This window comes from Arabidopsis thaliana, chromosome 4 (assembly GCF_000001735.4).
Source record: "Arabidopsis thaliana chromosome 4, partial sequence".
Taxonomy (NCBI): Eukaryota; Viridiplantae; Streptophyta; class Magnoliopsida; order Brassicales; family Brassicaceae; genus Arabidopsis; species Arabidopsis thaliana.
The window spans coordinates 14569650-14595439 of record NC_003075.7 but is presented as its reverse complement, the minus strand read 5'-3'; the positions used below and the strand labels follow the sequence as shown (position 1 = coordinate 14595439).

The window sequence follows — 25790 nt, the reverse complement described above, 5'->3', positions numbered from 1 at the left end:
AAATGGGAAAGTCTCTAAGTCGTTGGTCAACGTCGTGAACATGTGCTTGACTAATATTAATTAATGGCTGTTTTATTTCCAAATTCCAATTTCTGGCTGAAAAGTACATGAATTATGCTTAAAACTGTGTTTTACTTAATATATAATGACGAGGAAACAACAAAAAGGAAGAAGCGAAGAACGAAGTAGACGAAGACGATGAAGAAAGGTGGATTCAGCAATAATCTCAAGCTCGCAATTCCTGTTGCTGGCGAGCAATCCATCACCAAATTCCTGTATGTTTCTCGATCTCTCTTTCTCCATGGATCTGTGGATAGATAGATGTATTTGTGTGTGGAAATGTCTCTGGTTTTGTTTTTGAAGGAGGAAAGGTTTTGGTTCTCTCTGTAGGACTCAAAGCGGTACGTTTAAGGATGGAGATCTACGTGTTAACAAGGATGGAGTTCGAATCATTTCTCAATTGGAGCCTGAAGTCGTAAGTCTTTCCTCTTCCTCGTTCGGTGCTGATTTTACTGAATTTCGCGAGTGTTAGGTTTGATTGTTTATTTGTACTGCATATGAAGATTTTGTTGAGTTTGAATGCATTAACTGTAATGTGGTTGGTGGATCTGATCATAATTAGAACCTTCTTAAGATCATTTCTGTAGTTCTGGATAGAGAAACTCAGGGATTAAGCTCATATCTTCTAGATTACTGTTTGTAATCTGTTTCGTTTGCGACTGTGTTTCAGCTGTCTCCAATTAAGCCAGCTGATGATCAGCTGAGCTTGTCGGATTTGGATATGGTTAAAGTCATTGGCAAAGGAAGTAGTGGTGTTGTTCAGCTGGTTCAACACAAATGGACTGGCCAATTTTTCGCCTTGAAGGTACTCATTGGTTAACCTTCAGATTCTTTTATGTATATGATGAGCTAAATTCCTCATCTTTTCTCTGTGTTTGAAGATTTACAAATCTTTTTCTTCCTTGCCTTGTCACTCACTGTGCATAACTCTGATGCTATATGATTAGGTCATTCAACTAAATATTGATGAAGCAATTCGCAAGGCAATTGCACAAGAGCTCAAAATAAATCAATCGTCACAGTGTCCAAATCTTGTTACCTCGTACCAGTCATTTTATGACAATGGCGCAATCTCACTAATCTTGGAGTACATGGACGGAGGATCTCTAGCAGACTTTCTCAAGTCAGTTAAAGCCATCCCTGACTCCTATCTTTCTGCCATCTTTAGACAAGTAAGAAACACAGGATACACAGGAAACTATACGCTTCACTGTTAATTGGTTGATTGATGTGATTTATTGGTTCTGTTATTGCAGGTGCTTCAAGGATTAATCTATCTTCATCACGATAGGCATATCATCCATCGTGACTTGAAACCATCCAATCTGTTGATCAACCACAGAGGAGAAGTCAAAATAACTGACTTTGGTGTGAGTACCGTTATGACAAACACCGCAGGTTTAGCAAACACATTTGTGGGGACTTACAATTATATGTCTGTAAGTATCTTATTTGTCTCTTGAGCATTGACTAGTTTGAAACCCCTTTCGAGTGTTATAAAAATTGAGAATCTTAATTTTTCCTTTTTACAGCCAGAGAGAATCGTTGGAAACAAGTACGGAAATAAAAGTGATATATGGAGCTTGGGTTTAGTAGTACTCGAATGTGCAACAGGAAAGTTCCCTTATGCACCTCCGAATCAAGAGGAAACATGGACCAGTGTTTTCGAGTTGATGGAAGCCATTGTTGACCAACCGCCACCCGCTCTTCCTTCAGGAAATTTCTCCCCTGAGTTATCTTCATTCATCTCCACATGGTAATCTCTCAAAAAATTCCTGCTCCCTCTTTTACTGAGATTACTTTACTAAGTTAACATATTCCACTCTACACTCTCATCCAGTTTGCAGAAGGATCCAAACAGTCGAAGCTCTGCAAAGGAACTGATGGTTTGTTTTATATAATCCCTTTTGCATGTTTTTCATCCATTGAAATGTTGAATCATACTCTGTGTCAAACAATTTCAGGAACATCCTTTCTTGAACAAATACGACTACTCGGGGATCAATCTCGCGTCCTACTTCACAGATGCAGGATCGCCACTTGCAACACTTGGGAACCTGTCTGGTACGTTCTCCGTGTAAACTACAAGGGAGACATAATATCACCATCTGGTTCCTGTTATCATCTGAAGATTTCTTGTTTTACCTTCCAGTGATAAAATGATCTTTATAATACATATAGATATATTAAATTGCTGTATTTTAAGATTATAGATATATAAGGTACATGAGAGTGTTTATTTAAAAAAATTCACTTGGAATTCATGTTTTGTGATACGTTAGATTGGAATCCATTTGGGAAAAGAAGAATCATCTGTTCTTATGTCTCAAATTTTGACTTCATTCACTTTTCTTCTTGTCTTTTAAGAAAGCTTCCACAATCTAACTGTTCGATGTGAAAACTGAGATTCGAGTAAGAAAATGTGAACTGTGTTATACTGTTTTTTAATTAGATAATTTAGATTGCACTCAGATAAATTAATAACATTCCTCGAATACTTTTATGTGATTGGATATATTAGGTATATCTGCCAACCAACCAATAAACTGCTATGTTTAAACAAATTAAATAAATTAGTATATGTTTACTCAAGAATAAAGAAGATAGAAAAGAAAATTCTATATGAGCTAAATTTGCTGGAGGAGGCATCGGACGTGGGTACCAGACCTTTCCAAGCACACGAGTAGTGCTTAGCCATGTCATGCTAACATACACCATTTGGTTCATACAAAATCCAAATCAAAATCTATTTTTAAAATCTTTTGCACACGTCTTTGAAAAACACCTCTCATACTATAGCTACGGAAGCTTCAATTTCAAGGTTTGTCTAAAAGCTAACGATTATGAATCGGCGCTACGAAAAGCCACCGCCATTGTCAGTTTCCTCCAAAGGGAAGAAGAAGCATTTTGTCAATCACACAGCTCCCAACACTCCTGGAAATTACGAGAGGACTCAAACCAGTCCAACGTTATCAACGGCTCGATCACACGAACCCGATGATAAGCTCAATTACGAGATCTTCTCAATTCTCGAAAGCAAATTTCTCTTTGGTTACGAAGACCCAAGGCTACTATGGATTCCTCAGAGTCCATTACGACCCGGTGATTCCGAAGCAGGTCCTTCTCCCAGATCACCGTTGACTCCAAACGGCGTCGTTCTCCCGGGAACACCGTCTTCATCTTTCAGAAGTCCGAGAGGAAGAATCTGCGTTTTGAGCATTGACGGTGGCGGTATGAGAGGTCTTTTGGCGGGAAAATCCCTAATCTATTTAGAGCAAATGCTGAAAGAGAAATCCGGCGATCCAAACGCTCGAATCGCCGATTACTTCGACGTCGCTGCCGGATCAGGTGTCGGTGGAGTATTCGCTGCGATGATATTTGCGACAAGAGACGGCAACCGCCCGATTTTCAAGGCGGAGGACACTTGGAAATTTCTCGTAGAGAACGCAGAAGGATTCTACAGATCAGGGAGCGGAAGTGGAGGAGGAGGAGCAGGAGCGGCGATTAAACGGGTCATAAGATCTGGATCCGGATCCGGATCATCTTCAGTAACCGCCGCAACGGCGAAGCTAGAAAAAGCAATGAAAGCATCATTCGCCGATCTAACGCTTAAAGACACACTCAAACCAATTCTCATCTCTTGCTACGATCTCTCAAGCACGGCTCCGTTTCTATTCTCACGCGCCGACGCGTTAGAAAGCGACAGTTTCGATTTTCGTCTCCGAGATATTTGCCGTGCCACATGGGCGGAGCCGGGGACGTTTGATCCGGTTCGCACGTGTTCCGTCGACGGGAAAACGCGGTGCGTTGCGGTGGGGGGTGGATTAGCGATGAGTAATCCGACGGCGGCGGCGATAACGCACGTGTTTCATAACAAACAGGAGTTCCCGGCGGTGAAAGGAGTGGAGGATTTGTTGGTGTTGTCGCTTGGGACTGGTCAGCTTTTTGAAGTGAATTATGATTATGAACAGGTTAAGAATTGGCGCGTTAAGGAATGGGCTCGGCCCATGGCGAGAATCTCTGGTGATGGGTCTGCTGAGTTTGTTGATCAAGCTGTTGCTATGGGCTTTGGGCCTTACCGAAGTAGTAATTACGTTCGCATTCAGGTTTTTTTTCTTTTTTATCATGATTGGAGACAACGTTGTATGTTTTGGCGTTTTTTGGATGAAAAAATCATTAGAGAAATAAATTGTGGTGCAGCAGGCAAATGGATCGCGATTAGGAGCTTGTGGACCGAACGTGGACACGGATCCAAGAGCAGAGAATGTGAAGAAACTGACGGAGATAGCTGATGAGATGTTGAAGCAAAACAATGTGGAGTCGGTTTTGTTCGGAAGCAAAAGGATAGGAGAAATGAGCAATTCAGAGAAAATAGAGTGGTTTGCGAGCGAGCTTGTCATTGAGCAGCAGCGACGAAGTGTTAGAGCGTCTCCAACCGTAACGCTAAAGCAAGCTGTGTCCAAAACTAACCGCAATGCTATAAACGCAACTCTCACTCTCATATCTAAAGATAGATGAAAACACCTGTTTTTGGTGCTTCCTATTGGTTTTTCATACCTTTTGTTTCGACGTTGATATTTACTTGAAAGGGAGAATTAGAGTGCGATTCAAATATACAAGTCATTATTTTAGTTTCATATTTCATAATGTCCTTTCAAAATTCATTTTGATATCTTAACTCCAAGTTATTCAATTCATAACACTATATGTTAGCAAATCGAAGGCGTGATTGATGATGACTTGTTAGCATAATATGTTAGAGTGAGACCTGTTTCTTGCACTAAAAGCTGATTTTTTTTTTTTTAATTATTAAGGAACATAAAATGTGTGTATGTACAGAGGCAATAATAATGGTTCTGAGGTTATGAAAGCTACAAAATGCCAAAAAGACGAAGAAGACCTGCCCACTTAACTATATATCACTACACAACATTACTATCACTCGTTTTCCTCTCCTGAAGTTGAACTACCGGACCTATCTTAACCACCGGAGCCAAACCCAATTACCCAATAAACAAAAACAGTTTCACCACCCACGTAATTCAACTATAAGAAAGGGAAAGAAAGAACCCTAAAAGATGATGATGAAGAAGAAAAATAATCAGAACCTATATCGCCTAGTTTGCTGGAGCCTACCCAAATAACCGATTATGGTGACTGGTTATCCTTTCAGGGGACCAAAACTTGCCTTCATCTTTCTTCATCGCTAATGGTATAACAAACGAGACTATACAGAAATAAAGAGAGAGAAAGACCTTATACCATCATGTTTAAGTCTGAAAGATCATCCATGGGTATTTGAAGTCCAAGGAGATCATCAGTATCTGGTAATGCATCATCATCGATGTTCAACCATGAGCTTAGATCTCCTGCTTGTGTATCGAAATCATCTGGACCACCTAAACCGTCTGGTATCTGCAGGTGAGATAGGTCAAGAGGCTCTGACTCATCCAGTGTCTCCAAGTTACTATACTCGCTGTTGTTGCTGTTAGTTGTTTTCGACAATGATGTTCTGGTTTGCTCCACGATATTGACACAAGTAGAAGAAGAAGAAAACATCGGAGTTGTTTTTTGCCTCGGTTTTGTTTTTGATTTCCGTTCACCCTTGGCATTTACAAGCGCAGGCCGACCGATCTTGTTAGTGCTTCCGCCTCTTGACGAAGAAGCCTGTCCTTTTCCATCTCTGTCCCTCTCACTTCTCTTTCCTTTCGTACTGCTTGATAGTGGTTTCCCACCCACATCATCAAGCAGCAATTCTCTCTTCTTCATTCTATTTGACCACATCATTTCATCTCTGCCTTCCCGTAAAGCATTTTCAGAAGAATTGGCATGATTCTCCGTGCTCTGTGTCATTGGCAATGCCAATGATGAGCTTGGTTGTGATCCCATGAGTGCTGAAAAAAAGAAAGATTAAAATTAACAGAGAGTTTCTGGATTTGAAAACATAGTTCAATGTTCTGTAAAGGAAAAACGATATCATACTTGAAGCTGATAGAATATCTTCCTTGTCTGTGGGATTATCTTCAAATTGTGTCAACCCGGCAATGATGATATTCTTAAATGTGGACTCACTAAAGCAACTTTTGCCTGTTTCTTCGAATTGACGACATCTTTCAAGTGTCCTTTTCACAAAAGCAAACGCGGCCTGCTTTGATATCTTAGTCGCCGAACTCTTTCCACTTGCAGAGTGATGCCGCCGACTTGCCTGTAAAATAAAATCCATATATGATAATCAAAACATGAAACTGGACTATATCAGAAAACGAAGAGGAAAAAGGGTCAACAGTGGAATAAATCTGAAAAGTGAACCCCTTTATGAGAGAATTTACCTTGCTCTTTTCATATGCCATTTCGATGAGTTTTTCATAACCGAGCCGCTCAAACTCCCTGTGTAAGGAAAAAATGTCAGCACAAAACCGTCAGATCACAGTCTAGATCATTAAAGGCATGCAAGTAAAAGCGGAAGAAAGACAAATCTTACTTCTCCTGACGTTCTTTCATCTCTAGGGCAGGCTTTAATAGCCGATTCAACATATCTTTCTTCTTGGAAACCTTAAATTTTAAGATAGACAACATCACAAAGTTAGCTATCTAGAGAACACAGTTGTACTTTGTCCTTTACTGCTACGACATGAAAAATGGCCAAGATAGATTGAAGCGACAAAAAATCATAATTTGCCAACGCTATATTGTTTTGACAAAAAGATAAGAGCACGTGAGAGAACATACCACCTCACAAATAGCTTCCTCTAACGTTTTGATGTCATCAACAATTCCTTCATCTTCCACGTTTGAAATACTAGGCTGCAAGAAAACACAACAGTCACACATCAATCCGCTAGGAACTATAGAAATTAGAGTCCAATTCCAATAGCATATAAGCAAGCAGCATTTCTGAAATAACAGAAACTCGTGGGGATATATACCATGGGGTCCAAGCAAATTCCAATAGATTGAGCTTCCATATAAATCTTCTCATCTATCCCCAAAGTTTCATACTGAATGTCTGAGAAGTCGATGGATAAATGATCTGAAAGTCTTCCATTGACATGGTGTGCTGAGCTATTAACACCCTTGAGCGGGATAACAGACACATCATCTTCTAGCTCATCAAATTCCAGTCTATCGCTCCTATAACCATTGAACTCCATCATATGATTCAAAACACTGAATTCTGACTCAACATCGGCTCCAAATCCATCAAATTGTAAATCTTCATTTACACTGGCTGAGTCCTCGGAAATTAGAGCTGATAGCAATCTCTGATAAAGGGGGGCAGCTTTAGAATCCACTTTGCTACTTGCAAGTTCCTCGGGAAATATTTCATGACTATCAAAGTCTGAAGATGTCCCACCAGGTGTAGTACCCATGAAGGAGAGTTCGCCCTGAGAGAGAAAATGGTTATAACATTTATCTAAAATGAAGAGTCAACATATTATTAGAGCCGTAATTGTCTTTACAAAACTGTGGGCAAACAGCTCACAAATGCTATGTATCATCAGATCACGTAACATTACAAATCTACACACATTTCCTACCATATTTCACATTTTTGGATTTTTCTTTTTCACATTTAGGGATTGGTTGGGGTGAGTATAAATACCTTGGGACAAATGAAACTAATATAAATACACACCCGATAATGAAAACCTTGCTAGTGTTACGTAAACTAGAAATCAGCATCACAGTAATCTCTGCAGCACATTTAACTCCCATCCTACTAGACTACTATGCAGGACGTAGAGTGCTACTGGTATTAATTAGTGGTATACAACGATTCAAGAAATAGACATATACAAATGATCTGTCACATCCTTCAGATATGAGGTCTAAAGGGTATTAACTGTCTTACGAAATGCAGGAAAACCACTTACCTGCTGTTTCATGAAATTGATATGTGCATCAGATATAAAGCAAAAGTAGCGCTCCATTTGCTTCCAGAACGAGCTAGGAAAATTTTGAGCTGCATCAAAGAACCAAACCAATTATTCTTGATTAAAAAAATTCTGGAAAAAATAAACTTAACGAGAACCATGAACAATTACTTACCAAAGTTGATAGCCGAGTTAACAGCAGCTAGTAGCTCTTCATGCCCATCATCTGAACCAATAAGAAGTTTTTCAAAAAAAAACATAAATAAAAGAAGAGGGGAAAAATCAATCCTGTCAAAGAACAATTCTGATCAATTGAAATTATTTTACCAAGAAAATCTAGTGTTGTAGCATTGGTCGCTGTATTTTTCTGACGTTTGTAAGCCTTGCGGTCAGAGAGTTTCCTAGTGGGTGGACGACCTGCCCTGCTGCAGTAACCATATGAAAAAAAAAACTAGGAAATAAGCCTCATGAAACCCAAACACTTCTTAAATACTAGAAAACTGAAAACGAGAAATACTTAGAGACAGGATTCCCTACCTTTCATTCTTGTCAGAACCATTTCTTGCACTGCGAAGTTGTTTTGCTGTTCCATGTTTCATTACTCCCATTGGGTTGACAGACCTTGTTGAAGCAAAGCCACGGCCTGTCCTTCCTTGTCTCCTCACACCATCCCCAAGCTCTTCTCCAGAGGCAAGTTTGTTTTTTCTTGATTGTAAACCAGGGATGGAGACTTTAGGAACATTCTGAGAAGTTTTACCATTTACCTCATCAGATTGTTTTCCCTTGTCTTTAGATTTGATCTCAGGGGGGCTGAATTCTTCACTTCCAGATAAAGCTGTTGTAGACAAGCTATTTTCACCTTTCATTTTCATTTGTGGAGAAGCTGCAGGCGAGCGTCTATAAAATCCAAAACTTGTTTCACTACAACCAACATCTGACATGTTATCCGATGACGGAATGTCATCATTGCTCGAAACAATGGGGACCAAGTTCGTTCTCCTTGCAACACGGGAGATCTTTTGTGGTCTTTGACTGGCCCATTGAGTTACAGGTGGTGATGAAGACCGATTCGATGTCATACGCTTGCGATTGGGAACCCCAGACAACAATGGAGGTTTGTTTGTACAGCCAGCAATATCCCAATCACTTGGAGAGGGAGTGTTATGGACAACCGGAGAAAGTTTCGGCGGCAGCCCTGATCCCGATCTTGGACCACGAACTGAAGCACTTATTTTTAGGTTTGAAGTCGGACTTGAAGAATTGGATTCATCATGAATATTTGACCTGCAATGAACCCAGCAGAGAGTAACAGGAATAAAAAAGAATCATCAGGAAGAAGAATAGAGGCTAAAAATTTGACAAATGAGATCAGGAGAAAAATTGACAGATGTGGTTAAGATTGTAAGTTTGTTAACATACTTGTTGACAGCCCTGAGATTCACCCTTTCCTTATCTGAACCAGTAGCTCGTTCTCTCTTCTCATTGTACAACGGATTGTGATCGGAATCCCTGGAGAGCAAGGAACGCGCTGCCAAACCTGTCTGCTGAGAGAGGCTATCAGATCTCCCATATGGAACAGCGCCATTCACTGCCCCATGCCTGCACAATTAATTCAACCAGGAACTGTTACCAATTGAATAGCCATCAGAAGAGAGCGTAAAATCGCATCTATCCAATGTTATAAGAATCAATCTAATCATTTAAAAATAGGAAAGAAATCTATTTGGGAGTATTTTCCTAATCAACTCCAAACAATGGATCTTTTAACTGATTGAACCAAAAAAGTTATGATCTAATACAGTAGGCCATACCTTAACATGTTTGAGTCACCATTCAATCTCGAGCGGGAATCAACAGCTAATTTCGGTATGCCCTGTTTCAAGTCCCTATAACCATCAACAGCTTTATTTGAAGCCAAACTAGAAGGACCATCTGTTTTGATGCCAGATCGTTTTTTCTTCATTTTCGACTTTTCCCAACCATCAATACCAATTGAAGATCGATCTTCACCCTGAACTGCATTATGGTTTGCCAGCCTCATTGTGTCTTTATCCCTGTCTACACCGGCTGATTGTCGAACAATAGCATTACTTCGAACATCCATCTGAATCACATATAGCAAAATTAAAACATTTGTATTAGTAATAGCAAATAATGGAATAGCTGCCAGATGCTTTCAAAATTCAGAATCAAAATTAAAAACAACAACCCTGTAGTATCAAAAGAATTTTTAAGGTCAGAACACAAGCATGAAAGAAAAGAAAAAGCAATTGAGAAACTATGTAGATCTAAGAAGAGTAATTCTAACTAATTTACCCTGCTTTGAAAACAATATTTCACATGCATCACATTTGGAAGCACAATTATCTTAAACGAGAATTTTCTCCACTACTACCATTTCTAACTTTTTTTCTAGAATAACAGAACCAAACACTGAATCAAAATATGCACCTATAGAAGACTACATCATGACACAAAAGGTCTGTTCAGTTTAAGTATGAACCGACCTAAAGCATGTGTTGTCAAACAAAAATCAGGACTTACCATGGAAGTACGTGTCCGCTTATTCAATGCACCACTTTTAGGTCGTTCGTCCAGCTTTTGCTGGTCAAGCTCAAAACAACCAGGCAGAGTCTGACCTTGGATTCCCATTTTACCCATACCTGGCCCTAAAGCCAAACGATCACCTGAGCGGTCATTAGAAAATCCTTCTGGACGAGACCTTTTCTTTGTAGGTACACTAGGAAAAAACTTGTTAAATACAGAAGAAGCTTCGTTGAAAATTTTCAAACGCTCCCTGCAACAACAAAAATTCAATTAGCTAAACTGGACTCGGAACTCCAAAGAAGATTTCTTAACTTATCGTATAAAAATTACCTGGCCTTCACATTGTTTTCGCGCAGACCAGCCTTTAACCTCTTGATCTCTTCTGGTATAGGAGATGGAATTAACTTCCCTTTCAGTGGTGTGCTTGGAGATTCATCTCCTTGAATCCCAAGAGCGATATTCACATGACGCTTAAAGTCACCTTGACGAATAGACTTATGATCTGCGGCAACCACCTTAGGATCAAAACGCAAACACTGAAAAAAGTTTGTTACATCGGTTTGTGCTATTGGTGAAGTGCTCCTCAACATGCTCGGGTGAGATGACGAGACAGGATGTTCCATCGTCTCACGAAAGCTACTAGATCTTTCCATTTGTGCAGCTAAGTTGGACCTGTATAAAGGCCTCTCTGGCCCACCAGAAGAATAATCAAACTTCCCAGGTGCTGACATTCCCTTAACTTTAAGTCCACTGTTTTATTTATAAACAATATACAAACAGTGGTACATGACAAGCTTGCAGAGTTGCAGCACATAAATGCTTAAATCCTCAGCTGTCAAATTATTTCACCTGCAAAAGTGACAAATGGAATCAAAACCTTAGCAACAAACATTGACCACGAGAATGACATTGCAATAGAAACAAGAGTATACATAAAAACAACCAAGATAATGAACCATTCCATTTGCACTAACCAAGTCTTAAAACCAAAAAAAAACATAAAAATTTTAAAATCTATACATAAATAGAAACACTAGAATATAAGTATAAATTTGGTTTCAGAGTACTTTAGGTTCTTCACATAATCTTCGCATGTATTTGCTTCATTAAGCCAGCAACTTCCGGAAACATGCTCAGAGCCATATAACACCGCATATAATTTTCATCTAAAACGAAGCAACTAACCAACCCAATAAAAGAGCTTCAACAAATAAGGAAACAAAATGAATCTACCCATTTAGCTAATGTACAAAAAAAAGGAGAAGTTCTAGTCAAGTGGCAACTGAACTACACAAACAAGTCTAACATGGAACTGTCCTTTCTTTCTCTAACTAAGATCCAGGTGAAATGTGTTGAAGAATCACCAATCCAAACAAAATACCTAAACCAACCCCAACACCATATTCAATTCGAAAAGAACGAAAGATAATTCCTTTAAATGTCTTCTTCACAGCTTATCTGCATTGCCGACTAATTATGAAACTAAATGTCCAACTTCAAACATATTACTTTTCCAAGCAAAAGTATAAAATTGAACTAACCCTTCTCCTGAAAATTCGTGTTTCCACCATAATCAAACTTCATTACCAAAAAAATTACCAAAATTCAGAGCTCTAACACAAGAAAACCCTAGAAGAGAACTGAATCAAAAAAGATACGAACTTCATAAAACGAAGTCAAGCATCTTCAATAAGCCGAATAAAACAAAGGGCAACACACAGAATTAGAATTCTAGAACCCAGATCAAACTTCAATCATTGAAGATGAGAAATCAAAAACCTCGTACCTTGTAATCCAAAATCGCGGCAAAAGGGAAATTACAATTCGCGCTGAGTTTAACGAAGCTCTCTCCCAAAATCAGAGACTTTTGAGATTGGATCGTTCCAATGAGTACGTGAAAAGCTTGAAATCGAAATCGAAAATCAACGACGTCTCTGCAACGACAACAGCCATGAGAGGACGGGATCGAGACGAACCGCGCGTTCGTTGCTTGCTGTTTTTGATCGGCAATGGTATTGGTGATTGTGAAATTACGATAGTACCCATTGGTTAACCCCAGAGGAGATTCGTCCCCTCATGGTGACTGTTGGGGTAATCTGGTAATATGTATGAGTCAAGCCGGCTTGAAAAGTAGCTTATATTGGCTTTTTAAGGAAATAAGCTGCGACGATTGATGAATGAAGATTATTGTTACTGTTTATGAATTAAATTATATACTTGGATAATCACAATCACAAAGTAAGCTTAATGGCTTTTAAGGAAATTTGCATCTCCAATTCTTTGTTTTCTTTCCATTGAAATCTCATTTAATCCACATTCACGTTTGTAAAAAAAAACATGATTAGAAACTTTTAAGTTTTAAATCAATGGAATCATGACTATGTTTATGTGAAAGTAAACTAAGAAATTACTTTTAAAAAGCAAGAGAGAGGAGAGATTTTAGAATTTAGACTGTTTTGTGTTTGAGAGTTTTAGAAATAATGAGAGGTTGAATCTCTTTATATAGTAGAAGTAGATAAGATTTTGCAGAACATTCTCAGGATAAACATGACATATTTTGAAACTATCTTGAGAATATTTTGAGACCATCCTGAGAATATTTCCATAAGATTCAACTCAGCAAACTCAATAACTCACAAGTATGACGGTTCGCAAGTCTGAAAGCCCTTGAGCCGACGACGGGACGTCCCGACAACCCGCAGCCTGGTTCGGTTCGGTCCGGTTTGGCCCAAGTGTCCCACTTTACACCTTTATTTCTCATTCAATACAACTTCATTTTTGACGTATGTGTATACCATTTTGTAGTACTCTTTACTAACTTTCCAATGCACTAATGACCCTACAATTCCGTTCAGCCGTTTGGCCGGAATTTGGCCGGAAAGTCACCGGAAAAGTTTTGTCAAAAAAGTTCCAACAAGTTTCATATTCAAATGTTGTATTTCATATGGCTTTTCCTCTGTGTGCGCCATGTGACAGTAAATAACATGTTCATATGGCTTTCCTCTTTGTATCATTTAGCCCACAAATAATGAATGACAAAGGAAAACATGCTTCCAAATTTGCATTCCTTCTCAAAGAGCTCAACACATCAATAGATAAGGAAGATCCTGCAAACGAAACAGATTAAGTACAACTTCCATTTATTCATGGTTGTACACTTGTACTTCTGTCTGAGCCTGAGCTTGTAATAAAAGTGGAATTGCTTCTTCTTTTTCTAGTCGACCAATTTTGTGAAAAATCGAAAGAGAAGAAGCTTATACTTAAGAGGTTTCAGATTCAATTTGTATAGAAAATACATGAACTAAAGATTACACAATGCTAATAAGTAACACAAACAATATCATCAGCCACTTCTACTCTCAATTCAACTATTCTTTCTGTATCCAACCAATCCCTAAAATGTTTTTATTCCTAATTTGGAAAAAGAATTTGCAATAAAAAATCAGTTTCAAAATAAGAAAAGGTGAAAAACAGAGCCTATAGAGTTCTTGTCCCGGCAAGTCCACGATGCAAGAGATTGTGAGAGATATGATCCCTCGTATTAACCGCACTAGCAGATCGGATATTATTCTCCGGCACCGCCACATCATCAAAAACCTCAAACTTCAACTCCGGCAACATCTCCTCCTTCCTCATCTCACAAATGTTATGCAACACACAACAAGCTCCAAGCACGTACGGCAGATCCTGAAGCTTCACCTCCGTCCGTTTCTGCAAACAAGCCCACCGTCCTTTGAGCCTCTCAAACGCAGCCGTCGCAATCCCCTGAATCTCTCCGATACTCTCGTTAAACGCGTGCTGCGTCCACGTCAGATTCTGTCTCGTGTACGGTACAAGAAGATAATCAGTCAACGGAAACCCAGAGTTTCCAACTATCCAGCTGTCACGTAACATCCCACGCGCCGCTCTTTGCCGTGAAAGCGAAGATTTCTCCAGGATCTGATCGTCGGTGAGAGATCCTGGGTTTCCGATACAAACGTCGGTGAAGATCCCGTCGGCGTTGACCACTCCTTGTACTGTTATCGAGTACGACGTCTTCTGATTCCTCTCCGTGTGTCTCTTGTTAAAATACGCCGCCACGTGGACTTTCGGAGCGATGATCGGAATATGTGTGGTGTAGATTGATCCGACGACGTTTGGTATTTTGTGGACCGATTCGAATTTGGCTTTCGTTGAGTTTATCTCTGAATCCGACGGCCAGAGGAGATACTTGGGCATGAGAACGTCGTAGATCGCGCGGCAGACTTCGATGACTAGTTTGTGGCAAGTTGAGATTCCCAGACCGAAACGCTCCGACACGTGGCGAAGCGGAGCTCCTGTCGCCAAACGCCAAACGCAAACGCCTACGCGTTTTGGAGCTGGAATCGCGTCTCTTAACATCGTGTTTTTCTTCGTCACCGTCGTATCTAGCTCCTCGCATATTAGGTTAAACGTCGATTTGCTCATACGGAACTCTCGCCGAAACTCGTCTTCTGGAAAATCAGGCCGGCTTACTCTGTCCCACCAGTCCGTGGTTCGTTCTTTAACCCATAACCTCCTATGACTCGGTCCTGACCCGGAACCGCTAGCGATATCCGCGGTCGGAACCGGAGCAGCTAAACCGGTTGTGTCCGCCCCGGAAGCTACCGCGGAAACCACAGCCGCAACCGCGGTTTTCCGTGCGCGTTTTGAACGCGAACCATCGGTTTCACCAGCTGCAGAGTAATGATCTTGCATTTGATTGTAATAACCATCCATTGTTTTCACTTTCTTCTTATGATTAGCTTCAAGTAAAGACTTCTCTTTAATAAATTCAAAATCCCACTGTTCTTGTTGCTGTTTAGCTTCCTCGTCTAACAACAGAAGCGTCGCGAGTATATCTCCAAAAGCAGCCTTATTATTACCATTAACAGCTCCTAGAACTTCTGTTCCTCCGCCGCCACCACCACCGCCTTCGTCGTCTTTTCTTGGGCGTTTCTTTTGATTAGTATTATTGTCGTTGCTATTAAAACCTTCTAATCCGAAAGTAGAAGGAGAAGAGTCCATGTCTTGAAATAGACCAAGGAAATGGGAACACTCGTCGTCTTGTAGGTATGGAAATGGGAAAGAAGAGATTTCCATTAAAAAGGGAGAAATTAAAAAATGTTTATTTGTTTCAGAGCTTTGACGAATTTTGTGGTTTGAAAAGTGTTTGACTTGTTAGATTAAGATGTGAAATCAAAAGCTTTTTTCTCAAGTGTTTGAAGTTTGAAGACCAAAGATTTTTGAGTTTTATGGTTTTGGTTTTGGTTTCAGACGATATATATATATGAAAAAGGTTTATTTGTCTGTGTTTGTAAAAAAATAGAGAGAGACGCAAAGGACGAAGGAAGCGCGTGAAGGTGTGAACGCGGTAAGCTAAGCGGGATGGGTTTGACGGTGACTTGACTTTCTTTTTTGCAGATTATTTTATTATTATTTTTGATTAGATAAAGCGTTTACTCGTTACTGTTTTATTGAGATTGCACCGCGTAAATCTTGTTTTTGATAAAAGACAAAAAGAAACACATGTTTTATTAAGCCTTATATATATTAGATTCGATATGCATAGTGCAAGTACAAACTAATTTAGTAATACTGGATTTAGATATATATCAACTAGAAGATTTGGCATTAAATCCTTGTGAGTTTAATTTATTAGTCTTTTCTATGACATTTGATGAGTAAAGGAAATTGGTTTACTAGTCTTATTATTATCTTATGATTATAAAAAAAAAAAAAAAAAAACTGGCTCTATTTTATATAGATGTGACTAGGTTATATTTTTCTGTTTTTTATGTATGAGTATTGACTATATTGAGATTCATTAAAATAAAAAAAGAATTGGTCTATAAAAAATTGTTCTAGCTTATTGTTTTAGTAAGAAGAGAATTGGTCGATTATTTAGGAACTTACCAATCCATTTTCAGATTATTTTTTCCAACTACACATTTAAAATTTGAAGTAGTTAATTCAAACTTTTAATGGTTATTTAATTAGCCGTTGGAGAGAACGTTAATTTCGTTTATCATGTTTTGGACTAAGAAGTTATAAGTAAAAATAACTTCCAAGGGATTGTAGAATTTCTGGCGTAAAAGTTAAAAAAGAAAAAAAAAAAAAAAAAAAACCCAACACAATACAATAATTAAAAACATTTAATCGTCGAGTCCAAAATAATATTCTTATTAGTTGTTTATATTTGATTTTGTATGTTTTTTTTATAGATTTACGCGGTAAGGGGGCATGGTTGGTGCCTTTGTATGCCTTTGTCTTCAATAGGAATATTCTTAATATGTTTAAATAAATAATGAGGCTCTTTCGTGTCTTTCTTATTTTGTTGTTACTTTTGAGGAAAAAACACGTTTCCAGAAGAGGATCTCAGAAGTTTCTTGGAAGTGGCAGATTTTGGTAATTTTGTTGTAACGCGATAAAGATGGTAGGCTCTTCGAGAGGGATGTATCTTACGAGTTCTGATTCTGACTTCTGAGCTGAGCTGTGCAAGCAAATAAGCTTTTCATGAGAAGAAAACGGAAGCCAAGTTTCTTGTTTATGCAAAATAGTGTATTTATGTCTTAAGAAGTTACTTGTCCAAAGATCTCATGTTTATTATACACAAAATTAGTACTATCTATTGCGTAGATATTTTTGGCTTTTGGATAAGTCTGGATAAGCATAAATTTGTTATTTCCTTATTTGTAAAAGAGAATCTAACACATTTACATTTTGTCCTCCTACTAGTAGTAGTAGTAGTAGCATATCATGAAAACTCTTATGTCAATTAAAATAAAGCTTCAACATTAATCCGTGTTTCAACAGCATCATGAAAAGACATTCTTAGAATCTTCAAATTTGTACCGCAGCAGTACAACGTAACAAATTAAACGTTATAAATACTTTGCAGCCAAATTTGGTTGTTGTGAAGATGAATAAAAGTCTACCTATACAAGAAAAACGAAATTCTATCTTTTTAGTTTAGAGTCGTTTTTTTTTCTAGTCGGCAATGGCATATGTCTCTTTTGAGTTATGTATGGTAATTGAGTTGGGTATAAATAAATAAATCGGTGACTTGGGCTTGGAGTGAACCATGCCTTTTGTCTGTTCCAATCGTCACGTTGACCGTTGACATAGCCACAATATCAGTTGACTATTAGCCACTAGCCAGTTTACAATAGTCAACAAATTTTTGGTCTTCAATATGCTCCTGCCCTTTTAAAATAGTAAAATACTAATCCTCACAATTGGTGTCACATTCAACAGATAGATTCTAAATATATCTTTAGAAAGTAGTAGCGATCAACTTCTTAAAACACAGATAAAAGTCTCATAAAACAAATCTTAATTTCAGACCACAAACTGAGTTCCACAACAAGCATACGGTTTTCAAGATACTTCACTTCTTAAACATAAAATATAAGTCTGATAAAACATTCTTAATATAGGAACGACAAACTAGCATAAACTTCTCCAGATACTTACCAAGATCTCAGCTCACTTGGTTAGTTGATAGAAAAACGTGGGATACAGAAGTCAACAAGTAGACATGCTGGCTCTGTGACCTGAGACTCGTCGTCACCATTAAGCGGGAGAATCATACTTCTCGTAGACACTTTGACAAATGAAGTCTTCTTCTTGTAGCATATCTGCACAGTAAAAACAGTTTCTCCCTTGATCTTCTCCGCCTCAACCATGAGCACATCTCTAAGTCCAACATATCGTGTTTCATTACCTGACGGGCCATCGTAAATACCCTACCACACACACAAAAAAATCAACAAGATTAGATCAAAAAAAATTCAATAATCTCTGAAAATTTTGAAATTTAAGTAACATCACTTTACCTCTCCAACAAGATCAAACTCTGGACTGAACAAATGCAGCCTTGCTGCCGCTGGTTGTTGCATACCCAGCTTCAACGCTTCACTCACATTTGCAGCCTCAATCACTTCTCCTTTCATGGGAACGCGAGGTATTTGACAAGCAAATGGAGGAACCGGGAATATACATCCCACATGCGCCCAATGTCCATTTCTTGGAAGCCCTTTTTTAAAAGCAAATTCAAAGCAGTCTTTGACAGTGAACTCACGGCGTTGTTGATCCATTTCTCTCTGCCTAACTTCCTTCTTGGTCCAAACGTTTTCCACCAAGTAACTAAGGAGGTTTCCGACAGTGTACTGACAGCTTGGTTGATCCATTTCTCCCTCAACTTCTTCCTTCCCAACGTTATCCACCAAATACTGAGGTGAGTACTCAGTATACTTAGAGTCGATCTTGAAGATAACACGTGCAGAGCTAATCAAACTCACAGCTACCAAAGCTGCAGATTGACATGCATCTGCAAGACAAAAAGAAAGATAAAAATGTTATAAGTCAACGCATCTGATTATTTCAAAAGGATTTAGATTGAACGTGTTAAAACGAGAGTTAATAACAGTTAAAACCAAATCACAGTTTCTTATAATGATGCAAAGAAAGTAAATTTAAGATTCAAGATTTGATAATATACCGTAATCTTCTTGCTCATTGTTTGCTTTTAAGCAATCGGGATGACATTTGCCATCCGTGATTGCAAAACATTCTAACAATGACTCCATCTGCGATGAACTCCTGGTTTTAAGTAGAAACAAACAAAAGAAGACATTCACAAATCCAGCACAATCAAGCAGAAGAAAACATTCAGAAACAAGATATCTATAAAGCAAAACCAAAACAAGACCTAAGTAGCTAAGCATATACACGGTTTCTAGTATTGACATAAACAGAACCACCATTTCTAGTTGCAGAGGAAAAATCGTCGAACGAGAAGCTTTATAAACTAAAGCAAACTGACGTTGATAACTTCTTTAAACAAAGAACAACTCTAACATAAAGAAGGACCCAGCATCATTCATCCAAGAAAAAAAGTTAAAACCCTAAAACGTTACTAAGAGTTCACTAGGTCAAATCATGAGCAGGTTCCGTAACAAAGCCAAAAAAAAAAGTAAAATAATCCAACAGAGAAAGAAAAAATGAAGAGAAAGTTACCGGAGACACAGATCTACGTCGCGTAGAGAAAACTCAGTGAAATGTCGCCTTAACTCTCGAAGCTTCGCGAAAGCTTATTTCCCCCTCAGCGTAGTTCCAATACGATGACGGTTTAGGGACTTCAACTTTTAACCCTCAATACGACGCCGTTTTTGTCAATTTTCGTTGCCATGACTCCTTTTTCTGAGATTGCCATGACTCCTTTTTCTGAGATTGCCATCATTTGCCAATGTTGAAGGCTTAAACAACAACATCGTTTATGCAATTTTAAATCGTTTTTATTTTGGGCCACTTTATAGAGATTTGAAGATTTCTACTGGTCAATGTAAAATTCTTAGTAGTCTATCTTATGTAGTATGTACCATCAGCTTGGTGACTCAATTCTTCTCATTTCTCAGTAAAACTTTACATTGCATTTTTCACTAAAATTATATTGGTAAACACGGATAATACAATCATTATTGTGTAATCTATATAGAAGAACTCACTAAACTATGAGCAAATCCAATTATGAATTCAGAAGCTTGAAAAGATCCCTTCAAATTTGGGCAACAGTAATTTGGAATGATAAACAAGTTCAAATACTTCTTCAACTTATAGATAAAAGTTCATCCTAAGACAATCATAATGTCGGACAACAAACAAGTTCCACAAATAGGATATGGTTTTCAAGATACTTGACTTCTTAACTTAAAGAAAATAGTCTCATAAAACAACTCTTATTGTAGCACCACAAACAAGTTCCACATCTAGCATATAGTCCAGATACTTACCAAGATCTCAGCTTTTGGTTTAGTTGATAGATAAGCGCGGGACACAGAAGTCAACAAGCAGACCTGTTGGCGCTATGAACTTAGACTTATCACCATCATGTGCTACTGAGAGAAACCTAACGCTCAAAGACACTTTGATAAATGAAAGCTTCTTCTTGTAGCAGATCTTCACAATAGCAACAGAATCTCCCTCGAACTCCTCCACTGAAGCTATTAGCACATCTCTAAGTCCAACATAGTGTGTTTCATTACCTGTCGTGAGGCCTTTGTAAACTCCCTATCACACATAAAAAAAGATGAACAAGATTAGAACAAAACTTTGTCACTAATCTCTTAAGATTTTGAAATTTAACTTACAACACTTAACCTCTCCAACATTATCAATCTGCGGACTGAACAAATGCAGTTTTGCTCCAATGGGTTGATGCACCAACAGCTTGAATGCTTCATCAAAAGTCTTAACCTCAACCACTTCTCCTTTCACAGGAACGCGAGGTATCTGACAAGCAAATGGGGGAGCCTTGAAGGTACATCCCAAATGTGCCCAGTGTTCTCTTCTCGGCAGCCCTTTTTTAAAAGCAAGTTCCAAGCAGTCTTTGACAGTGAGCACAGGGCGTTGTTGATCCATTCCTCCCTGCCCATTTTCCTTCTTGGTCCAAACGTTTTCGGCCAAGTAGCGAAGGCAGTTTTCGGTCGTGACCTGATTGCGTTGTTGATCCACTTCTCCCGGGTCGTCTTCCTTTCCAGCATTGTCCATCAAAAACTGAGCTGAGTACTCAGTAAACTCAGCGTCGAGTTTCAGTATTAACCTTGCAGAGCTAATCAGATTCACAGCTACCAAAGCTGCATTTTGAGATGCATCTGCCAAACAACAACAACAAAAGATGAAAATGTTGTAGTCAATTCATATACTGAACCTATTCATATGAAAACGAGTCAGTTCAAAAGGATTTGAGAATTTACGGTAATCTTCTTGCTCATCACTTGCTTTTACGCAATCTGGATGACATCGGCCAGCCACCCTTGACATAGATTGTAATAATCGCTCAGCCATCTGCAATCACTTATCCCTGGTTTCAAGTAGAAGCAAGCAGAAGAAAGATATTCATAATCCAGCAGAATCAAGCAGAAAAACACATAGAGGAAAGAAGACACATATAAAGCAGAGCCAAAAAGACCCAAGTATCAAGCATAAACATGGTTTCAAGTTTTGACATAAACATAACCATTTTTAAGTTGCAGAGGTCGAGCGAGAAGCTATAGACTATAAACCAAACAAACGTTGAATAGCTCCTTTAACCTAAAGAAGGGTTTACATCATTCAACCAAGGAAAAATTAAAACCCTAAAACGTTACTTAAAGTTCATTACTGGTTCACTAATCGCACTGAGACAGGCCAAACTACGAGCATAATGCGTAACAAGCTAACAACAGAGCTAGCAAAATGGAGAGAAAGTTACCGGAGACAGACGAGAATTCACAAGGAAATGATAGTCGCAATCGCCGCTCGCGTAGAGAAAAATCAGAGAAAGTTGCCAAATGAGAAAGCACTCGCGTGTAACCCTATTTCCCTTTATACTACCAGATGTCGTTTTCAGAATTCCTTAACACGAGCACGAGCACGTCCTATGAAATTAAGTAATAAGAGTAAAGCTCAATTTAAAAAAAGAGCTAGCATGATACAAAATTTTGTAAGCTAATATTCTACATAAGTTACAGGTATGATGGTGATGCTCCTTCAGCTAGGTGTTTGGAGGGTGATCACAGAGCAATAGTAAGGAAAACCATGGATGGGAAACTAGGACACATGCGTATTGAAGTTGCAAGAGAAACTGAAGAATGGTAAATAGACATATGGATCTTCTCTATTATAATTTATCAATCGTTATATATTAATTGATCCTTCATCAACCGGTTTGGCGGGTCTTGAATTATTTTTGTATTAGAAATATTTTTCAAGAGATTTGAATACTTGGATTAAGAAGACTGGGAACTTTCAGAAAATTTGTTGGATCCTTAATATCTTGCAATGAAATTTCGACTCTAATCAGAGACTTCACAAGTTAATACAGATAAAAACTAACATATAGATTGTTGAATACATATATTTCATACATCACCTTATTGTTTATCTAATTACAAATCATGATCCATTCCTGTGTAAAACGATTTAGCCAAAAAATGTTTGCTAAATCGTTTACCCGTTCATGCTTCTTCTTCTTCTTTTCCCTCTGATGATAAGAAAGTTTCATTCTTTTCTGACTCCCATTCCAGAGATTCATCCTGATTCAAAAAAAAATATCTCAGATATGCCATGGTTCGAGTAAATTTTCAAATGCTGATGAAGAACATTCAGGAGGATTTCATTTCACCTCGTCAGAAGAAAAATCAGATTCATCGACTCTCAAATACAAGTTCTCTTCCTCTTCATCACTTTTGTTGCGGGTTTCCATATCGTCGTCCTGGATCAATTGTCAATGATAGTTTGTTTACTCATAAGGGATTTTAAAGTAGATTGATATGTTATAATAGCATTCAAGTTTTATCAAACCTGTCCGGTCTTCAACAGCTCAATCCGTTCCTCTAGGTCTGCAACATGATACTTCAGTGCCTGTCAGAGACAAAGAGACCAATATTGATCAGAACAGAAAATTATCTACACAAGTTACATGTAAAATTATTATCATCATTACTTCTCTTCTTTGAAGCTCAATGGATCGAGCAAAAGCCTTTTTTCTCGTCAATAAGTTTGAAGGCCTAAGCCGAAATGGCATCTGATAATTCTTTCCGCGATAGAGTATAATCGCATAGCCTTTCATGGTTTTATCAACGGATACCAATACTCCTCCACTCTCAGCCTCCAAAGAGATGGCGATATGTTTGACTTGTGGAAGAGATTTGCCTCTAACTATCACTTTTACAAGCTCCCGATGTTTCCAGTGTAAATGCATGTTCTCTATGGTACCATCATACACCTCTCGTCTTCCTGTATAACGTTTTAAGAACAGGAAAACAAATTCTTATTACACATCGTTTTGGCTTTAAGCGTGACACATGAGTGAGAACAGTCTTTGTGCTTACCTAAGAGAAGAAACGGATCCATACTCAAACCAATTTTGCGGTAAAGAAGTCTCTCTTCTTCTGTGATTATTTCTGAATCAGTTGGGAGTTCCGATGGGTCAAGATCCTTCTGCACTTTAGCTAAATCTCTCTCAGCTCTTCTCAACTTTTGCTTTCCCTGAAACAAAAGAGATCATCAAATTTTAGGCACAGAAAATTGTGCAATCAGATACCAAAAGAAAAAAAGGGTGATACTCACATAAAGAAGCCTTAGCTCGAGATCTCTAATCAATGCAGCTCTTTTGATGGAAGCTGATTCTCTCTTTAACTCCTCAATATCAACGCTGCTTGCATTTGGTGCCCACCGAGAACTTGCAGCTATAGTCTCAGCAAGAGTTCCAGCGAGTAATTGGGTTTTAGGCGATTTGGCTTGTGATGTGAGTGTGGCTCTTGTTGAAGCCATTTCCCGGGCTTGATCCTCCTTGGCTTGAAGAACTTCTGTTATCTCCTTTTGCCTCTCGGTCAATGCCTCTGCCACTGCAGGAGGCATGAAGTCATTACCTCTGTAGAAGACAATATACTCCTTGTTTCTCGAAACAAGTACACCGCGGGTAAGTCTCTTCAAGAATGAATAAGATAAACAAAGTGAGCACATGCAAAATATTGGTGAGTTTGAATATGTATGGAAGTTTATGTTTTCATCAAACCTTAAGTTCTTCTGCCATTCTCTCATTCCGCGTATTTTCTACACCGCGTTTGATTGCTATTTTGGCGATCGCACTTTTTGCCCATAGCTTTACCATTGCCTTAGCCAGACCTTGTAACTCTCTGCTCCTCCCTAAACCAGATAAATGAAGAAACAAACAGTCACTTGGAAAACCATATATTACTACTACTAAAAGAAAGCAAGATTCAATGATTTTATGCGTACCCAGAGCAAAATGTGGAGGGCTTGTCCTAGCAAGCCGACGCATTTCTGTCATTTCCGTGTTAGACAAACAAGGTTTTACTCCTTGCGGAAGAATCCTAAACGGACACCTATATCCTTCAACGTATCCAGGAAGCAAGTCTGCATCAACAGGAAACGGAGCACACCCTGTCCAATCATGAAACCTTGGACCAACCTCGTCCAGCAAATCATTCAGTTCACATAGCTCGGATAATTGTTCTTTAGGTACATTCTTCGGGTAATTCCCATCCTCTTGTACGTAATCCCTTGCCTCTACACTTCGATGGATCTCAGGGTTTGCCTCGAGATTGTTCTGTTTAATAAATGTTTGAACACACTTGAGCTTATAACTTATTCCTCTGTATAACACAACCGAGCTTCCTGACCTCCATATCACTAATCCCCCAGTTTTCTTCTGTTAAACACCACAAACAACAAAATAAGCAAACACATTATTGAGAATTCAACCAAAAGCTCATTCCTTTTATTGATAGATTCAAATCTAACCTCCAAAACTTCATGAGTTCTCTTCATATTAAGAGAATAAGGCTCACTAAATTTCAACTTCACAACTTCATCAACCTCCCATTTCTCATGAATAGCTTCAACAAGCGCCTGCGTAATTCCTGCAGAACCTACTTTTACTCTCTCAACCATTCTCAAAGCTACATTCCTCAACCTTTTCAGCTCATGTTCTGGTACAATCCTCTCAGCTTCTACTGTATTACTCTTCCTCGTTCTCCATATTCCCTTATTATTCCCTGAATCTATCATCCCTCTTTCACCATCATCTAAATCTGAATCTACAGCTCTATCGCTAGAATCGTTATCCCTTCTATATCTATCTACAGTAGTAACATCGTGAAAACTCGAACTTTGAATTCCTTGCTCGGAGCTAGTCGTAAAGTTAACACCTTTAGACCCACCATTGTTAACCCATGGAGCAGACATGTATCCGCTTGGTCTTGGGAAACTCCACGGCTCATTCGCCGAATAGAGACGATTGGAATCGGTTCTCTTATCAGATAAACCATTCCCAGAAGAAAGATTTGAACTTGATTCATCTCCTTCCTCATCTTCTTCGTCTTCGTGATGTTGAATTTGCTCTTCTTGCTTCTGCCATGGCAATTTCTCGGTTTTGGGGCTGATACGTGAAGACCATTTATCACTAATTTCTTCGAAAAAACCTGGTTTAGGTTTTCTCTTCGTCTTCTTCCTCTGGTGAGTGTCGATGTCAATGGTGGCTGTGATGACACTCAATTCTCGGGTGTGAAACCGAACTGGGTGATTGAAGCTATGAAATCTGAGTCTACGAATAAGAAAATTGGGCTTTGTAGAGGTATCTAGAGGTTGAAGACGACGGAATCGAGGAGATGAAGATGTTGATGAGGAGATAGTGTGAAGATTCAGTGGGAATTGACAAAGCGCCATAGATGCATTTGGCTAAGGACGAGAACTTTGTACTAATTTAAAAGCGACAGCGTTTTGAATTTTTGGCCAATGAAGAGA

The 25790-nt window shown here is 38.7% G+C and overlaps 7 protein-coding genes, 1 long non-coding RNA gene and 1 other non-coding gene across 15 annotated transcripts; 2 read left to right on the top strand and 7 right to left on the bottom strand.

Moving 5' to 3' along the window:
- The first annotated feature begins 55 nt into the window (after positions 1–55).
- MKK2 (MAP kinase kinase 2) lies at positions 56–2477 on the top strand. Of its 3 annotated transcripts, none has more exons than NM_119127.4 (8): positions 56–275; positions 391–475; positions 731–865; positions 1008–1232; positions 1317–1499; positions 1593–1816; positions 1901–1946; positions 2025–2477. In NM_119127.4, the coding sequence occupies exons 1-8, from the start codon at positions 199–201 to the stop codon at positions 2139–2141; spliced, it is 1092 nt and encodes a 363-aa protein (NP_194710.1). In that variant the 5' UTR covers positions 56–198; the 3' UTR covers positions 2142–2477. The 3 variants fall into 3 exon arrangements, with proteins under 3 accessions (NP_194710.1, NP_001031751.1, NP_001119079.1); NM_001036674.2 differs by having other exon boundaries at positions 137–275; positions 364–475; positions 2025–2401; NM_001125607.1 differs by having other exon boundaries at positions 171–275; positions 364–475; positions 1901–2401.
- Positions 2478–2614: 137 nt separating this feature from the next.
- Positions 2615–4795, top strand: PLP8 (PATATIN-like protein 8). 2 transcript variants are annotated; one of them, NM_001203937.2, is made up of 2 exons: positions 2615–4166; positions 4261–4795. In NM_001203937.2, exons 1-2 carry the CDS (start codon positions 2904–2906, stop codon positions 4576–4578), a joined length of 1581 nt encoding a protein of 526 aa, NP_001190866.1. In that variant the 5' UTR covers positions 2615–2903; the 3' UTR covers positions 4579–4795. The 2 variants fall into 2 exon arrangements, with proteins under 2 accessions (NP_001190866.1, NP_194709.2); NM_119126.3 differs by having other exon boundaries at positions 2830–4166; positions 4264–4609.
- Positions 4796–4864: 69 nt separating this feature from the next.
- On the bottom strand, positions 4865–12649 carry AT4G29790 (serine/arginine repetitive matrix protein). Its single transcript, NM_119125.3, has 15 exons — positions 12268–12649; positions 10812–11330; positions 10479–10731; positions 9746–10038; positions 9354–9533; positions 8472–9218; positions 8262–8359; positions 8110–8160; positions 7935–8023; positions 6987–7445; positions 6790–6864; positions 6542–6612; positions 6390–6447; positions 6043–6265; positions 4865–5954 (listed from the first exon to the last, which is right to left on the bottom strand). The coding sequence occupies exons 2-15, from the start codon at positions 11210–11212 to the stop codon at positions 5317–5319; spliced, it is 3636 nt and encodes a 1211-aa protein (NP_194708.1). The 5' UTR covers positions 11213–11330; positions 12268–12649; the 3' UTR covers positions 4865–5316.
- A 733-nt stretch (positions 12650–13382) lies between these two features.
- Positions 13383–15877, bottom strand: AT4G29780 (nuclease). Its single transcript, NM_119124.3, has one exon. It carries the CDS (start codon positions 15579–15581, stop codon positions 13959–13961), a length of 1623 nt encoding a protein of 540 aa, NP_567834.2. The 5' UTR covers positions 15582–15877; the 3' UTR covers positions 13383–13958.
- Positions 15878–16268: 391 nt separating this feature from the next.
- On the bottom strand, positions 16269–17100 carry AT4G03255. Its single transcript, NR_144034.1, has one exon. It is a non-coding gene; the product is annotated as an uncharacterized misc_RNA (transcript).
- A 696-nt stretch (positions 17101–17796) lies between these two features.
- AT4G29770 (target of trans acting-siR480/255 protein) lies at positions 17797–19722 on the bottom strand (the record flags this gene model as incomplete). Of its 2 annotated transcripts, NM_001160805.1 has the most annotated exons (5): positions 17797–18226; positions 18317–18810; positions 18982–19082; positions 19500–19561; positions 19642–19722. In NM_001160805.1, the coding sequence occupies 5 exons, from the start codon at positions 19720–19722 to the stop codon at positions 17975–17977; spliced, it is 990 nt and encodes a 329-aa protein (NP_001154277.1). In that variant the 3' UTR covers positions 17797–17974. The 2 variants fall into 2 exon arrangements, with proteins under 2 accessions (NP_001154277.1, NP_567833.1); NM_119123.3 differs by lacking the exon at positions 19642–19722 and having other exon boundaries at positions 19500–19608.
- A 351-nt stretch (positions 19723–20073) lies between these two features.
- On the bottom strand, positions 20074–21840 carry AT4G29760 (target of trans acting-siR480/255 protein; the record flags this gene model as incomplete). Of its 2 annotated transcripts, NM_001341979.1 has the most annotated exons (4): positions 20089–20549; positions 20640–21133; positions 21236–21342; positions 21733–21840. In NM_001341979.1, 3 exons carry the CDS (start codon positions 21324–21326, stop codon positions 20292–20294), a joined length of 843 nt encoding a protein of 280 aa, NP_001320086.1. In that variant the 3' UTR covers positions 20089–20291. The 2 variants fall into 2 exon arrangements, with proteins under 2 accessions (NP_194705.1, NP_001320086.1); NM_119122.2 differs by lacking the exon at positions 21733–21840 and having other exon boundaries at positions 20074–20549; positions 21236–21326.
- Positions 21730–22116, bottom strand: AT4G08215. The gene is made up of 2 exons (NR_142188.1): positions 21989–22116; positions 21730–21895 (listed from the first exon to the last, which is right to left on the bottom strand). It is a non-coding gene; the product is annotated as an other RNA (long non-coding RNA).
- A 146-nt stretch (positions 22117–22262) lies between these two features.
- Positions 22263–25775, bottom strand: AT4G29750 (CRS1 / YhbY (CRM) domain-containing protein; the record flags this gene model as incomplete). 2 transcript variants are annotated; one of them, NM_119121.3, is made up of 9 exons in its annotated part: positions 22263–22555; positions 22645–22734; positions 22824–22883; positions 22966–23258; positions 23354–23510; positions 23592–23951; positions 24040–24170; positions 24264–24696; positions 24789–25775. In NM_119121.3, 9 exons carry the CDS (start codon positions 25710–25712, stop codon positions 22478–22480), a joined length of 2526 nt encoding a protein of 841 aa, NP_194704.2. In that variant the 3' UTR covers positions 22263–22477. The 2 variants fall into 2 exon arrangements, with proteins under 2 accessions (NP_194704.2, NP_001329382.1); NM_001341978.1 differs by having other exon boundaries at positions 22263–22734; positions 24789–25712.
- Between the last annotated feature and the right edge of the window lie 15 nt (positions 25776–25790).

What these genes read in the sequence shown, in the direction of transcription:
- MKK2 (NM_001036674.2), top strand. Translation starts at nt 199, where the DNA reads ATGAAGAAAGGTGGATTCAGCAATAATCTCAAGCTCGCAATTCCTGTT. An exon ending in GGACTTACAATTATATGTCT is followed by an intron (nt 1,500 to 1,592) that starts GTAAGTATCTTA and finishes TCCTTTTTACAG; the next exon opens with CCAGAGAGAATCGTTGGAAA. An exon ending in TCTTCATTCATCTCCACATG is followed by an intron (nt 1,817 to 1,900) that starts GTAATCTCTCAA and finishes ACTCTCATCCAG; the next exon opens with TTTGCAGAAGGATCCAAACA.
- AT4G29780 (NM_119124.3), bottom strand. Translation starts at nt 15,581, where the DNA reads ATGGAAATCTCTTCTTTCCCATTTCCATACCTACAAGACGACGAGTGT.
- PLP8 (NM_001203937.2), top strand. Translation starts at nt 2,904, where the DNA reads ATGAATCGGCGCTACGAAAAGCCACCGCCATTGTCAGTTTCCTCCAAA. An exon ending in GTAATTACGTTCGCATTCAG is followed by an intron (nt 4,167 to 4,260) that starts GTTTTTTTTCTT and finishes ATTGTGGTGCAG; the next exon opens with CAGGCAAATGGATCGCGATT.
- AT4G29790 (NM_119125.3), bottom strand. Translation starts at nt 11,212, where the DNA reads ATGTCAGCACCTGGGAAGTTTGATTATTCTTCTGGTGGGCCAGAGAGG. An exon ending in ATGAAAGAACGTCAGGAGAA is followed by an intron (nt 6,448 to 6,541) that starts GTAAGATTTGTC and finishes TTCCTTACACAG; the next exon opens with GGAGTTTGAGCGGCTCGGTT. An exon ending in TGGCATATGAAAAGAGCAAG is followed by an intron (nt 6,266 to 6,389) that starts GTAAATTCTCTC and finishes TTTATTTTACAG; the next exon opens with GCAAGTCGGCGGCATCACTC.